General features: G+C 40.8%; 1 protein-coding gene across 1 annotated transcript; it reads left to right on the forward strand.

Moving 5' to 3' along the window:
* The first annotated feature begins 2,630 nt into the window (after positions 1-2,630).
* Positions 2,631-15,449, forward strand: LOC109751036 (E3 ubiquitin-protein ligase UPL6). Its single transcript, XM_020309948.4, has 27 exons — positions 2,631-2,827; positions 2,930-3,112; positions 3,921-4,018; positions 4,089-4,213; positions 4,780-4,891; positions 5,411-5,591; positions 6,177-6,356; positions 6,624-6,806; positions 7,704-7,773; positions 8,132-8,250; positions 8,335-8,639; positions 8,757-8,853; positions 8,992-9,135; positions 9,590-9,676; positions 9,759-9,845; positions 9,936-10,076; positions 10,179-10,304; positions 10,419-10,517; positions 11,282-11,349; positions 11,697-11,763; positions 12,104-12,274; positions 12,350-12,439; positions 12,789-12,869; positions 14,338-14,411; positions 14,694-14,765; positions 14,840-14,929; positions 15,044-15,449. Exons 2-27 carry the CDS (start codon positions 2,954-2,956, stop codon positions 15,108-15,110), a joined length of 3,093 nt encoding a protein of 1,030 aa, XP_020165537.1. The 5' UTR covers positions 2,631-2,827; positions 2,930-2,953; the 3' UTR covers positions 15,111-15,449.
* Positions 15,450-15,821: the final 372 nt, after the last annotated feature.

Genomic DNA, 15,821 nt, shown 5'->3' on the forward strand with positions numbered 1-15,821 from the left:
ATGCAAGTACGGCGCGGCCGACCTCTGGTGCAAGTATAGCACAGAGGGCCTCTGCCCACTCCTGACAAGGAATGGGAGTACTGACAAGACGTGTACCCAGCTGCGACGCCCTGCGACAGAAGGCAAGCACCGATGGATCCGCTCTTGCTGTGCGGCGCGACGTGCCTGTCGCTAAGTGGCGCTCCAACGGTCTTGCCGTGCGGTGAGCCGCAGCCCATCGGCGCGGACGCGCCTAGCTTGCTCTGCGGCGCGCCATCGATCATGTTGTGCGGCGAGCTACAGCCTCTCGGCGCTGACATGCCCATCTTAATCCGCAGCGCTGAAGCGCCATGCGCCAAGGGTCTGCTCAACCTTGACGATGACGCGCATCACGGCGTCGTCCAACGTGTTGCCGGGGAGCCCTCAGCCTCGATGGGCCGTGGCACCTTCTTGTTTTGCTCGTCGACAAGATTGATGGCAGAGGCGGCGCTTTGATGGGTTGGCATACTTGGAAAAGGTGGATGTGCTATAGGCTACGCTTGTTGCCCCGTGCGTCGCGCGCCGCCTAGGTTTATGCGCAATATCGCTGGGTGGCGGGAAACCTTTGAGGAAATGGCGGAAAACGGTGGCGTGTCCATAAAACGCCATCAATTAATGGAAACTTAGCATAGAAGAAATATCGAGCTAGCACAAGAAGTAGATGATGGTCAGATGATCATTTATCCTAGTTAATTATGCATGTAATAGTTTACTTTGGTGTGTGAAAATGTCATGTGTGTACTAGCCATCTATGCAATTGGATGTTTGCCGCGTACTGCATGCTTGCATGTTTTGGCTGGCGATAAGCTTTTAATTGATGTGACTCATTATCTTCAATTTTCACCTCGGCTCTCTCTGGCATAGGCTCAGTCTTCACCTCCACCACTCTATCTCCTATTGGCACATGTATTGATTCTCGAGGCGGCTTACCAATCAATCCACAGACGTAGGTGAGGTGTAAGGAAGCGAGGTGGTACTATTTAGCAGGAAAAGAATCCTCTTTTGTATAAACAATCACATGCTAGTTGGGTTGGATCATGGTATTTAAAGCTAGTTTGGCTGAGGCCCTTGTCAAACGAGCAGAAAAAACTAGGGCTCTCGAGCCAAGGGTGGATTGTGGGTTGCTATTTTCGATGTCAAAGGGTTTTCTACAAAATATATGACAGACTAAGAATATCACCTCCGTTTATTAGTATGTATAGATATAAATACACACAAAAGCTACCCGGTGATTCGTTTGCATTGCACAAGAAATAATTGTTATATATTCCTATTTCTCTTGCTGTGTGCTACATATTCTATGGTACAAGAGAAACATTTTCGTTTAGATTCTTGTCGTATTTGATCTCGTAGAACTGCAGAAGACTTGGCACCTGTCATTTTGCATTTCATCATGTGTTTTGGAGTCACATGAATGCCCGAAAGTTTAAATGCTGGTCTAAAGTTGTGCCTCTGCTCTACTTTTGCGTGAAATAAATACTTGCATCAATTATACATTAAGTATGTAGTATATATGTATTAAGATTCAGGTCCGCCCCACATTTGTCGCATAATATAAGTGGAAAGCCCATATATCTTTATACGAGATAAGTGGGTTCCGCGGGCAACCCACATCTCACTAAAAGAAACCATGCAGTTTGTCTCTAAATCACCAGTTCGCAAGTAAAAAAGAAAACACATACATTCATTCTCTGAACCACCAGTTCGCAGCTGTATCAGTGATACCCGGTTGCTCCATGTGCACGACAACGTATGGAATCTCATTGTACCTAGTGGCGTAGTATCAATGCTCCCATGCTCTCTCTTTGGCCGCCCTTTGCCATTTTCGGAGTTGTCATTGTCTCCCTTGCCAGCGTCGGCACCCGCGAATCGTGTCCGGCGGGAATCCAAGGAGGCTACAACGTCGAAAATCACTTCTCCGTTGATGCGGGCTATAAATCAGAGGTGTGCGGTGTCCAGGCAGATCTAGTGGCCGCGCTCCGGTTGCTGCTCGCCACGCCCTAATCCTCCTCGAGAACGATGGAGGGGCCGATCTTGCGGCAACAATCTCGGATCCAGGGAGGTAGGCGTTGGATCTGGTGCGTCCAAGCGAGATGATACGGGGGAGATGGGAGCTCGCCGTCGAGATGGAGGGAGGAGCTTGTCGGCGACGATCCTTAAACACGCATGCTTTTTTTCTTTTTTTCGCGGCGAGAGTTGGGAGCGAAATGTGTTCTTCTAAGTGGGATTATGTGGGCTATCGAGGGCTTGTCTACTTATTCCGTAAACAGCTGGCACTCATCCGCGGACGTCCACGTACATGATTATGCGGGGTAAATTATGGGACTCTACGGGTAGCCCACTTTCATTTATAGGCTGAATTAAAATATGTAATCTTTATATACTATGTGCGATCCATATTACTTATTGCTGAAATAGACGTGATCGGAAGAGTATATGTGTAGTATTATAAGTTTGCAAATCGGCAATGCCATCCTGGTATGCAACCCGTCAGTATCACTGTACCTGTAAAAAAGTTCCTCACTGGACGGCCGTGAGCTCATCCACGTCAGCGCGCATCACGCGTCCACGCCCACGTCATTGCCTGCGCCGGGTTGCACTCGCACCATGGTCGAAGGGGGTAGAACCGTCAGACCAAAATAACTACCCACCCCATTCTCTTCTCCCGCAAGCCCGAGACCCGCACCCATCTCGCGTCCTCCTCTTTCCCCTCCCGACTCGCAGCTTCGAAAGTCGGTCGCCGCATCCCCTTCCTCTCCAAGTCCCCGCCGCAAACCCTAGCCCCCCAATCGAGCCGAGCCCCATTCCGGTACGCCCCGATCGGCCTCGCATCCTCTCCCACCCCCAATTTGGGCGGATTTTCTGCGTTTTTTTCGTGATTTTTACCTGAGGTGGTGGTGGTGGTGAGCAGGCAGGCGGGCAGGGCGGCGCAGGGATGTTCTTCTCCGGCGACCCGACGTCGAGGAAGCGGGTGGACCTGGGCGGGCGGAGCAACAAGGAGCGCGACCGCCAGGTGCTGCTCGAGCAGACGCGCGAGGAGCGGCGCCGCCGCCTCGCACTGCGCCTCCAGAACTCCTCCGCCACCAAGATCCAGGTATGTTTGCAGCTACGCGCGAGTAGTCGGTGAATCGTGATTGCGAGGTGTGGGGTCTTCGTTGCGAGCAGGTTGGCGCTCGAGAGTCGAGGGAGGGTTTATGCGTTTCTCCAGTGCGTTGAGAGTTCACACTTTAGATCCAGTCCTTTGATCATTTTGGCCTTGGAGGGGTGTTTCGGTTCGTGTGGTCGGAGCGGAGAGCCATGCCACGTTAGAGCTTAGCTGTGGAGCCTGTGTGCCTTCTCGGCATTGTGTAAAGTTTTAGCTTGAAAAGTTCTACTGGATGCATCATATCGTTAGTGTATTTAATATGTATGTGTGCGTGATCACCTTGGTAGAGTGGATACGTTGTAGTAGGCTTGTAGCAACACCTAGCCGGCATGCTCTATTTATTTATTTGTTTTGGCATGGTGTGTCAAGGACATTTGGGGGGATTCGGGTTGCGTAGACTGTAGAGGAAATATAGCGGTTTGTATTACTTCGCAGGGTGTGATGTGGCAAATCAAGCGTGGTATGCATGTGCTCCGCTTGGGGTCACGAGCGTTGATAGTTGAGAAACTTAAATGATCTCCATTTTTGGTTTGTCCGCTTTATGTTTAAAAAGTTCATGCACGTTGTGCACCTTCGTGGACTACGGATAACAGTTAACCTAACTTTTTGTTAAACCGCCATCCTGTTTCTAGTGACAAACTGTCGCGCTGCCCTTTTCCTATATATGTCCCAAGGATTTTTTGAGCTCCACGTGTGTTTTCCTAGATACATACATTCCATGTTCTCAAAATGGAACTTGACTAATTATGAGCTGCAGAAATGCTTCAGAGGGAGGAAGGCGTTCGAATTGGCACGCTCGGAAGTTCGAAAGAACTTTTGTTCTACTTTTGGGGAACACTGCCAGAGGGTAGATAGGTAAGCATTACACCAAAGATTAAATTTATCTTTTTCTTGCCTCTCTCTCACTATCTTGTTACTAAATCAGGAACTGCTTTGGCAATAATTCTGATTTTCTTCGCCAATTGCTGTTCTTCTTCAATGCAAGTAAAGACAGTGATATTGCTATACTTTCTCAAGTCTGCAGCTTACTTCTGCAGTATGTTAAGCATGGTATGTATCATGCTACTGTTTACGAATGTTTGGCTATTCATTGTATTGTATGCAACTATTATCCTTCTGCTTCTTAGGACTTATGGTGCCCTTAAGCATATATGCTAAGTTCCTAGTGCTATTGGGTATTGACCTTCTCTCTCTCTATATTGATCAGAGATTATTTTATCTCAGTTTCTTTAGTATATGTTCATCCATCCCTGTATGATACTGCAATACAGGTATCTTATTCTCAACTTAGAGCCTTATTCCTGAGCTGATTAGCACCGTCCTGTTTTCCTAGGCACAAAGACCTATTTTTTGTTAACTATGTTTCGTGAGTAACATTCAACTGATGTGAAGTTAAAGTTTCTCTTAACTTTGATGTTATTGATTCATCTGCGAAGTCCCTCCCTTAGTCAGTTATTAGACATTTCTAGATAATACAATATATTGTCTGCTTACTCTACTAGTGTGCAGCCTCATCAGCATGTTATTGTTCCTTTTCACTGAATACCTCATCGACATGATACTATTTTTCACTACTATGGCACTGGCTATAAATTTTCTTTTGCCTTTTGTTGTAGGGGATGTTGTAAGTCTCTTTGCGGGTGTAGATTACTCCTCAGTGGAACCAGTTGTAATTCATAGGGTTAAAAGACTTGCACTCATCTGTGTGCATGCTGTTCATCAGAAGAGGTGGGTTCAAAAATCGAATGCTGGTACTTAAATATTTCTTTAGGATGTTCTTGTTTTTTATGGCACATTTCAAAATTAGATTTATTCATCTTAAGTGGAGGATGAATACTCCCTGAAGTATTGTTTCTGTGCATGACTAAGTTCCAACAACAAGGATTCATTAAATCAAAAAAATTGAATGAATTTCATTAACAGAACATTTTTTACCCCGATCTTACGATTTCTTCTGAATATACAACTGCATTGAACCAAACATTCAGTTAGCATCTCATGCGAGGGAAGTCCTACACCTTAATACGGTATAAATTTCATTTTGTGATGTCAGTAGAGGAAAACTATGCTGGATATATTTGCTTTGTTGTATTGGTATTGTGCCTATTCACTTTGTTTCTTATGTCCTGCTTCATTTTTCTTTCTGTAATTGTGTAGCTCATCTCCAGGCTCGTGGAGATGCTATTTTTCTATTACCCAAATGAAATGAACAACACTTCATTTGACTTATTTATTGTATTTTGATAGGCATGATTGGAATAATCAACTTTTGATGTCAGTGCAAAGCACATCAATGCCTTTTGTCCAATTACTAGAAGCTGTGGCTTGTTTGATAAATCCTAAGCTGCCGTGGAACTGCAAAGTAGTTGGGTATCTTCAGCAGAAAAAGATTTATTGCTTATTTCGGGGAATTATCAGTGCAGTACCGGTATGTTCTATTCCAGTATGGGCTGATATTTTGTTGTTACCAGCGTCTCTACTTTTTTAGGGAACTTATTGACCACAATATATAATCATTGAATAAGTCTGCTTTCAGTTGAAGGAATATGCCTGTATCAATACTGTTCTTCTAATCATACATACCGACCTTTTCCATGATCAGTATGCTCACATAGTTCTTTATCACTCGCACATATCTGTATACATCCTACTACAAGGTGTTGTTACTATCCCGATATACAACCTAAACTAATATAATATATTCCTTCATCACTTTGGCTATACTCATCTCGTAGTTCTAAGATTCTTCTCCAAAGCACTTTACAAGGCAATGAACCACACGATGGAAAGTGAAACTTGAATACAAAGAGAATGCATTTAGTTTTTATTTAGTATTTGTCTTTAAAAACTCGAAGTGACAAACTTCTATTCTCTTGGCAAACAAACATAAAGAAAGCATGGCAACAGCTATTATTAGCTTGGTTCTGATTTGCATTCGTTGGTATGTCCAAGTGCAGTAGCGTTTAGTTATTCTTCTTTGATTTGTTTTGTGATGGATCTGATTGTTATCCAGCAAAATGCAAGAAATATGGAGCACTGTGATATATCTGCGCTGGAGCATGTTCTCATGCTTACTGCTTCACATGTTGGTGATAGTCAATGTTGTTGTCCAGCTGTGGATCCAAGATGGAGTTTTTCCTCGCAGCTTCTATCCATTCCTTTTCTCTGGCATCGTTTGCCACACTTCAAGAAGGTGAGCTGTTTCCATGATTTCTTTTCGATATATCTTTTTTCCTCAAGACAAACTTATGCATTGAGAACATATAAACTGCAAAATGTTTTGTTTGATGCTGCAAATACGACAACTGTCATTGCATCTGAATTAGACTGTCTTAGAATATGAAGCTTTATTATGAATTTTTATAATTTCTCCATTAGAAACTTCTTCAATGAGTGATGTGCTTTAACTAATTATTTCAATGGCTGTATCTTTGATCATTCTTATTGCTTGTCACTCCAGGTTTTCTCTGCTAATGGGCTCAGCAAATACTATATTCATCAGATAGCTTGCTATTTGCCCAGTCGTGCTGATGTTCTCCCTAATGATATATCAGCTAAACAGCCAGGATATGCGTGTGTTCTTGCAAATGTACTCGAAGCTGCAACTTGGATTTTGTCCGAACCAAAGTTCGCTTCTGATAGAGTACGTGTCTACTGCTTCTACCTTTCGAGTTGCTACATCATTTTGTTTAGTTAGCGGGTAACTGACGATATTAAAGAAGGGCAAAATGTTTAAAAGGACCCTATAATTAGGGGCAGTATCAGTTAGGTTCCTGTACATGAAAACATTCTTTGCAAGTTGTGGTCTACTTCCAAAAGCATTACGTAGGTGGTTAGGCCCCAGTGTTTGCTTTTACACATTTATTTTTTCTTTTCCAATTTTTGAGCCAAGGCTGGAAGTTTGAGTCGGCAGGGAAATTTATTTGCTCCATGACAATTGCTATCCTATTTTCCTTCTCGAGTTATCATTTATGAGAATGATTGTGTTACATGAATTATACACTTTACATATATTTTTTCTACCGTCTATTCTTCATACAAGTGGGATTGATGCGGAGTGGAAAAATGCCAGTGACAGAATGGAAAAGCTTCCATGTAACTAAAAGTTGTCATACTGCAGATATTCCCTGAATTTTTTGTGTCAAAGTTGCAGCAAGGCTTTTGTAGGTTCTAGCTCTTATTGTGTCAACTGTTAAGCTTGTGTTACACTGCAAATCCTTAATTGACCATATATGTTGTTCATTATATATGTCTCTTCAGTATTCTCTTGTAATTTTTTATGCTGGTTCTTTTGATTTATATGATGAGCATTTATTTGTGTCAAAGGATTCCCAAGCAAATGTGTTTTTCTGCTTGTTGTGGTGCTTTACATGTATGTATATATCGTTGACATTTCGTTTTCACATATGTGATGTTATCATCTTGGTTGTGGAGCTACTTTTTTTTTCCCATTTTCTGTTGCATGTTTGTTTGTGGATAGTTGAAGCCATATTAATTATTATATGTTATGATTTTTCTGTATATGTTCTTTCCAAATCAGGCGGCTGACATCATTGCTGTTTCCACATCATTATTGGATGCGTTGCCGACGATCACTTCAGCTACCGAAAGTAAGCTACACGGCCGCAAACAAATCAGTTTCCATCTTTTGGTAGTACAGTTTGTTAGTGTTTATGCAGCATCTTATTGTCATTAATTTGTATTGGGGCTCCTTGTGATAGTGAGAAAATTCTTGTAAACTGCAATTCATTTTACCTGATTTTTTAAAGCATCTTTTCTGTTATACGTTATTGCGATTATATGACTTATTATTTTGGTTATACAAAACTTGGAAGTAGAACAAAAGAATATTAATATAATTTGGTCTTTTGGCTTAAGATGTGTTCTTATTGGACAACCCCTTAACTTTAAGTATCTTTCAGTAATGGAGTCTTATGTCAGCTGTGTTTCTTTATGGACTATGTACAGGGGCAGATGATGACGATGACATGGCCATGGATGTCGATGTTAAAGATGAGCTTGATATTGATTTGCAAAAACAGATAATGGCAGCATTTGATTCAAATACAAAGTTACTTGAACATTTGGTAAGCAGAACACCCATACCTTCAAAGTTATAGGGCTCCATATTTTTCTTTCTCCTGTTTGACCCTAACCTGTATCATGCATAGGTGAATGCTCTGTTCACAGGCACCTTAAGCACAAACTATTCTGATCCATCTGGGCCATCAGATGCTGAAGTGGAAGCTGTAGGGTCTATCTGTGCTTTTCTTCATGTCATGTTCAGCACATTGCCACTGGATGTAACTATGACTGCGCTGGCCTATCGTACTGACATTGTTCCTGCACTATGGAACTTTATAAAGCGGTGCCATGAAAACCAAAGATGGCCATATTTTTCCAAGTATATCTCTCCTTTGCCTGTAGATGCTCCTGGTTGGCTCCTGCCTGTGTCTGTATTCTGTCCCATATACAAGTAAGACAGCTTATTTCAATTTGTCATGAACTGTTGTTTGCCAATCCTTAATTTGGTTTTCGTGCTTTTCTTGTGAGGGACACATTATTAATGCTTTGTTATTTTACCCTGTTCCAGGTACATGTTAAAGATTGTTGATAACGAGGAATTCTATGAGCAGGAGAAACCTCTTTCACTTAAAGATTTGAAGGCCCTGGTCCTCATTTTAAAGCAGGTATATACACAAGACAATATCATTACTGTCATTGTTAGCCATTCAATGTTGAATTTGTAATTTTAAGACGACAGAGCTGTTGCTGATATATTATCATGTTTGGTGTTACATTGACATGAACTCAATTTCATTTTGCAGGCTTTATGGCAACTTCTTTGGATTATTCCTTCACATACCTCTCCTAGCCAGAAAGCATTGCCCAATCCTTTAGGCCTTAAGAAAATGTCCATCGACAGTCTTAAGAGCCAGGCAAGGATTGGGTTATCTGAATTACTCACCCAGGTAGATATCTTGCATTGACATCCTGTTTCTGTATGATATCCGTTCCTTGCCATGATGCTTTGAACCATAACGCTTATATCGAGGTGCCGAGAAAAATGCCAATGATACTGCTGTTTCACTACTTGTTATATACTGATGTATCTTTGGGCAGTGCACACACGATCAGCGGTTAGGAAAGAGTTCTTGCTTCTTTGAATTTCATATTGCAATCGCTTTGAATGGGTAGCCCATTGTTATTAAGCTGCAAGATTGTTGGTGTGAACACACTCTTTTTTCTTTACCAAAGTACCAAACATAACTCCATTTTTTTGGTTTTACCAAACACAACCACTTCCAGTTTATCCTAGATTGTCTAGTTTAAATTCCGTGAAGCTGTTTTAAACAAGTGGTTGCTACTCCAGGTATTGTTTTTTGGAGAGTATATTATGTAATAAAATATTGTTTGTAATTGCAGTTGCAAGACTGGAACAGCCGACTCCCATTCACTGCCGAAAGTGATTTCTATTCTCAAGAAGCAACAAGTGAAAATTTTGTTTCTCAGGTAGTGGGCCTGTGAGCTGCTTGAATTACTGAAAACATATTTCAGAGGCACATCTCTTCAGCATTGTGTACGTGTTTTTCAGGCGATACTTGGCAACACTCGAGCATCAGAGATTATAAAGCTTGCTCCCTTTTTGGCACCTTTTACCATTAGAGTTAAAATATTTACTGTAAGTGATTACTTATTCCTCTGTGAACATTGGATAAGACTGGTACGTCTTTTAGGATAATATCTTAGAAGTTTCTCTTTCTGTGAGCAGTCACAATTGGCAAATTCTAAACAATCGACGGCATCTCATTCCGCCTTGACAAGACATCGGTTTAAAATAAGAAGAAGTCGACTCCTCGAAGATGCTTTTGATCAGCTAAGCTTGCTCTCTGAAGAAGATCTTAAAGGACCAGTATGATCATGAGACCTTTTCTCCTTATTGGATTAATTCAGATTTTGCTAAGACACAGGAAACCATCGTTCTCCTTTTTGAATAAAATTTTGATGCTTGTAGATCCGAGTATCATTTGTTAATGAGCATGGTGTGGAAGAAGCTGGAATTGATGGAGGTGGAATTTTCAAAGATTTCATGGAAAATATCACTCGTGCTGCTTTTGATGTGCAGTATGGCCTATTCAAGGTATCTGCTCTTTTATGCTATTTCATTGATCCAGTATAAGTTCGCCAGTTATAGAACTCACAATCGTAGTTATGTCTTTAAGTTACAACACCTCACACAATTTCCCTTATGTAGGAAACAGTCGACCACGTTCTGTACCCCAACCCTGGATCAGGATTGGTTCATGAGCAGCATCTGCAGTATTTCCAATTTCTTGGAAGTCTCCTTGGGAAGGTACTTCAATGATATGTTGTGTTTCTAGAGGGAAATGTCTTTTGTGCTTGAAGCTGATAGTATTCACTATGTCGCAATATGGTTAGGTAGCAGCAATATAAAATATGGGTGCCATAACTGTTGTAAACGACAGTTGGCAGCTAATAGCCTAATAGATTTCTGATCAGATGTCTATATCCTATAATATGCTATGTATTCGAGAATTTGACTAATAGAAAGAAAATGAAGAGTATAGCAAATCGTTATATTGTGAGGTTCTGCAATCATGTCGTTGCAAATCACATGCGCTGCTCAATATCGGCTTGCACACTTTGAATAATCTGCCGATATGGTGCACACGTTGCCATATAGTGATTTGCATGTGTTGATACATTTTAATGTCGGGTAGCGCATGTCAGTGGGGTTTCTATCATTCTATGGAGCTGTTTGGTCTGTATAGTCTTCTAAAGTTACATTTTTCTTAAGTTAAGATTTCGTTATAATATCAACTTGCTTTTCTGAATATGTGTTTCTTTGGAGTCTGGACACTTGCCTGTACTTGTAAAAGAACGCCATAGATATGCAAATCGATAATACACATCCATCAATGAGAAAGTTGGCAGTGTAGTCTAGAGTAGCCTTATTAGGTGCTGCAGGCTGTAATCTGATTTTCTATTTCTTTGCGTCGAATTTCTGGAAGGCCAACCCCATTAGTTATGCATACTATTTAGCAGACGGACAATAATTGGGTATCATCTGAAATGTGCTTGATTAATGTTTTCCAGGCAATGTATGAGGGCATACTTGTTGATCTGCCATTTGCAACCTTCTTCTTGAGCAAGCTGAAAGAGAAGTAACTCTCTTTCTCTCCCACCCTCCCTGTCCCTCCCATCTTAAGCAAGTTGCAATAGAAATACCTGTGTTTGTGTTGACCTGTATTATTGAATGGATAAAATTTATTTTAAGTAAACTAATGCAAATATAGCAAGATTTGGTTGTGAACCTTGGGCTATTGTGAATTGACGTTCACTACAATCTAATTAAACAGGGGGTGGTTGGGTAAAAGGTTCAATATTGTTATGATTTTGCTCTTCTATGAATCTGCCAACAATCATTATGTCACATTATAATTCCATCATGCTGTTTGTGTTTCACTTTTAACGAGTTTACCATTAATATCTGATTTTCACCACCAACCAGGTCTAACTTCTTGAACGATCTGCCTTCCTTGGATCCAGAGTTGTATCGACATCTTCTATTTTTGAAGGTCTGAATCTATTTTCAATTTGTGAAGGAATTGGTCATTGACATGCTTAGAAGTCTAGAATCTTTCTAAATGTTGGATGTCGTTGACCTGCTGTTTTGATACACAACTGCTGAAGTGCTCATCTTTTAGTTTAAGTTTTGTTAATGTGGTCTCAAGCTAATATATGAAAGTTTTGGCTTCAATTGTGTGGCTGCAATCCATATATTTGTGGCGGTATTGTGTTTTTGTAGCATGAGATACATTCATAGGATACGGCCATGTAGGGACCAACTCTAATATAAAGCTCCTTGTCATCTGATGTGCATTTTGCCGTGTTCTGACCTCTCCTTTCTATGCTTAGCATTACAAGGGCGACCTCTCAGATTTGGAGTTGTACTTCGTTATTGTGAATAATGAATATGGTGAACAAAATGAAGAAGAGCTCCTTCCTGGTGGGAGAGAGATGCGTGTTACTAATCAGAATGTTATTACGTTTATCCACCTTGTTGCCAACCATCGATTAAACTATCAGGTAAAATTATTTTGTCCTGTCATTTGCTTGTCATGTATTGTTTTGACAAACAATTTGCTTTTGTTTTGATCACAGATCCGTGGACAAGGTAGACATTTTCTAAGAGGTTTTCAAAAACTTATACCAAAGGAATGGATTGATATGTTCAATGAACATGAAATTCAGGTACTTCGCTTTACCTAGTTGCTTTACCATTGCAAATAAGAGCATTATACCATTGCAAATAAGAGCATTATAGCTTTGTTACATTTTTTCTTTCAAAATAACATATGTTTATTAAGTAAATGCAGTGTGACTTTACATCTGTATATCAAATGGCATGTGCCCATTTGGACTTATTTTGTTGTTTCCCTGTAGTCAACAGTAACATTTTACGTTTATATGCAGCTGTAGTTTCTGAATTGCATCGTTTTGTGCATATTTATTGTATTCAAAATGGCACTTATTCCTAGAATTAGTATATGTATTCACTTCTTAATTTTCTGCTGTTGTCTTGCGTATTTTGCTCCTGCAGCTTCTCATATCTGGCTCTCTGGAAAGTTTGGACATTGATGACTTGCGCTTAAACACCAACTATTCTGGAGGTTATCATCCGGTATGTTTCCTTTCTTCTGTAAGAAAATCTGTCCTTCCATTACTCAAGAAGCAGCTAGTAATCATATCGAAAGTTGTGACAGGCTATTCTTCCATTACTTAATACTCCCTCCGTTCCTAAATATTTGTCTTTTTAGAGATTTCAAAGGGGAATTCGTAGTCACTTTTTCCTGTCGCGTAAAAAAAAAGTGAATTGACTTTTATTCCTTATTCTGATCCAACTCTGGAATTGTCAATATACTCGAAAAGTATAAATAGATCCAAAGCAAAGAGTTTTTCTATAGGATTCCCATGGGATCGTAGAATCAACTAAGGATGGAATAGGTATTTGTGATCGATCGTAAAGTGCTTCGGTACATTGGTGCAGGGGAATGCGTACCTACGCCTTTTAACTACCTTGGGGAGCCTTCCAGCACCGGGCAGGTGTCAGACTCTATACATCGTGTTACCACTTAGCAGAGTCCTGTGTTTTTAATAAACAGTCGCTACCCCCTGTATCAACGTCCATGAATGTGAAATCATAGATCGAACTGCCGAATTGGCAAAATTCGGTGCTATCGCTATCATAGTATCCGCTAAGTTCACGGGATCCCGTATCCCGTACATCGTCTTTCTCCCTCCTGCAATTCTTGCTCATAAGTTCCTGTATGAGTACTGCGCCTAACATAAGGACAAATGATTGATTTACCTATTCAAAGCAATTTACGCGAGGGACTTTCTTTGACAGAATATATAATTTCCTGCTATGGAGCCCGCAAAGGGGTTGTAGATACTTACCACATATGGATGTATATAGACATATTTTAGAGTGTAGATTCACTTATTTTGCACCGTATGTAGTCACTTGTTGAAATCTCTAGAAAGACAAATATTTAGGAACGGAGGGAGTAGATGCTTTGTGGCCCACCCCTCAATTTGTTATAATAATTGGTAGTTGTGCCATGAGGATATTTTTTGTTTGCTTTTGGTGTGGCAAAATATTAATATGCTGAGTAAGCAGGTGTGCCGAAACCAAGCTAATCCACTACTGGTGTCTTGTGCTTGAAAACAGTTTAGTCTTCGTAATGAATAACAAGCTTTTTATGTAGCCGCAGCGCTTTATGAGCTACTCTTGGCAAACCATCTACAGAACAGCTGTTTTTTTTTTTTTTTTTTTTTGGTATTAGAGGGTTCACTATGTTCTTTGGTGAAAGTAGATTGTAGTAAGTTGGCCTTCCACTTTGGGTCCTCAAAGATTTAATTCAATCTCAATATCTAAACTAGCTAGTTGAGGCCATGTCCTAGCTTCAAAATAGACAATCTGAATCAGGATCCAGGATGGTTTCTATGGAATTTATTTAGATCACAATTTGGACAGCTGCACAGCACAAACACTAGTATTGTATCATGGGGTCTGTATGTTTATTTTTTCATGTAATAATGAGTTTTTTTCTTACTTAAGAGAAGGATTGATAATACTTTTCTTTCAGGACCATGAGATTATCGATATGTTGTGGGAGGTTCTAAAGAGCTTCAGTTCAGATAATCAGAAAAAGTTTCTCAAGTAGGCCATTCTCCCTCTTTTTCACGGCATGAGCAATTCTTTATTCTGCTCGTGAGCTTTGTGCTAGTGTTTATTAGTTTTAATTATTGTCGTTAAACCTAGGATAAAGAGATTGTATGTTAAGCTTTGCTGATTGATTGATATATTTTCCCCTTTTACTTTAGGAGCTTGAATGTTCGAAATTAATCTCTTTCCTTGTGACTTCTCTATCTAAGCATGCTCTTTTGTTCATATCAAATCAATGTTTTTCTTACTGTCACGTGGATGACATTAAATGCACAGGTTTGTGACTGGATGTTCTCGCGGGCCACTCCTTGGATTTGAGTACCTTGATCCTAAATTCTGCATTCAGAGGTTCAGTTTCCTGTATATCTATGTTTTATATTTGTTCTGTTGGAAAATTCATCTTGAACTCCTTTTTAATTTAGAGCTGGTGTCCCCGGCTTGGAGGAACATGGAGACCGTTTGCCCACCTCGGCTACTTGCATGAACCTTCTTAAGCTCCCTCCTTACAGAACGTCAGTGAACCATACTAACCACATTTTACGTTTGGCACGCTAGTTCCTTTACATTCTACGTGCTCATTGGTTTGCTTCAACATGACAAACTCTCTCCCTGGTTGTGTTGAACAGCAAGGAGCAGTTGCAAACCAAACTGTTGTATGCAATAAACTCTGAAGCCGGTTTCGATCTGAGCTAATTGCATTGTGGATTCGAACATTGTGCACAGTGTAGATAGTTGCTAGATAACAGCTTAAAGGCAACCAAGACCAGAGCACCTACGATTTGGGCCCAATTTGAAGCCCAACAAACAAAGGGCAGACATCTTAGGGTGGCTGGGGGAATCAGAGGCGGCGCCTGCAACAGCTCAGCAGCCATGACAAGGCTGACCGGCGGAGACAGTGGTAAAGGCAAGCTAGCGCAGATGCTGTTGTAAGCAGCCATGAACATGTACATATGTATTAGTCGTTGTGATTGAATGGCCGCTTGTGGAATAATATAAGGGATGAAAGAAATTGGTAGTTCGGAGTTCGTTAAATTTCAGTGTTGCCCCAGGTATGCTCTAGTTGCCTGCTAGAGTTTCAGGGTTCGTTTACCTTTGTGTGGCCCCCTCTTGGCCTGGCTTCGCTGGTCTACGTTAGCATTTGGCTATATACCCCTGCCCAGTAATGGTCATGATCAAGTACGCTATTTTAGACTGTTCTAAATCGTAAGAATTCAAGTACGCTATTTTAGACTGTTCTAAATCGTAAGAATTCAAGTTAGTGGTGATTTCGCCTTATTTCAACCTGGAAAAGCAAACAAACTTAACCGAGTAGGACATGCCATTCTGGGGCATCTCTAAGGCTGTGTTCGGTTGATATGGATTTGAAGGGGATTTGGCAGGGATTGAAGGGGATTAAATCCCATA

This window comes from Aegilops tauschii, chromosome 1 (assembly GCF_002575655.3).
Source record: "Aegilops tauschii subsp. strangulata cultivar AL8/78 chromosome 1, Aet v6.0, whole genome shotgun sequence".
NCBI classification, from domain to species: domain Eukaryota; kingdom Viridiplantae; phylum Streptophyta; class Magnoliopsida; order Poales; family Poaceae; genus Aegilops; species Aegilops tauschii.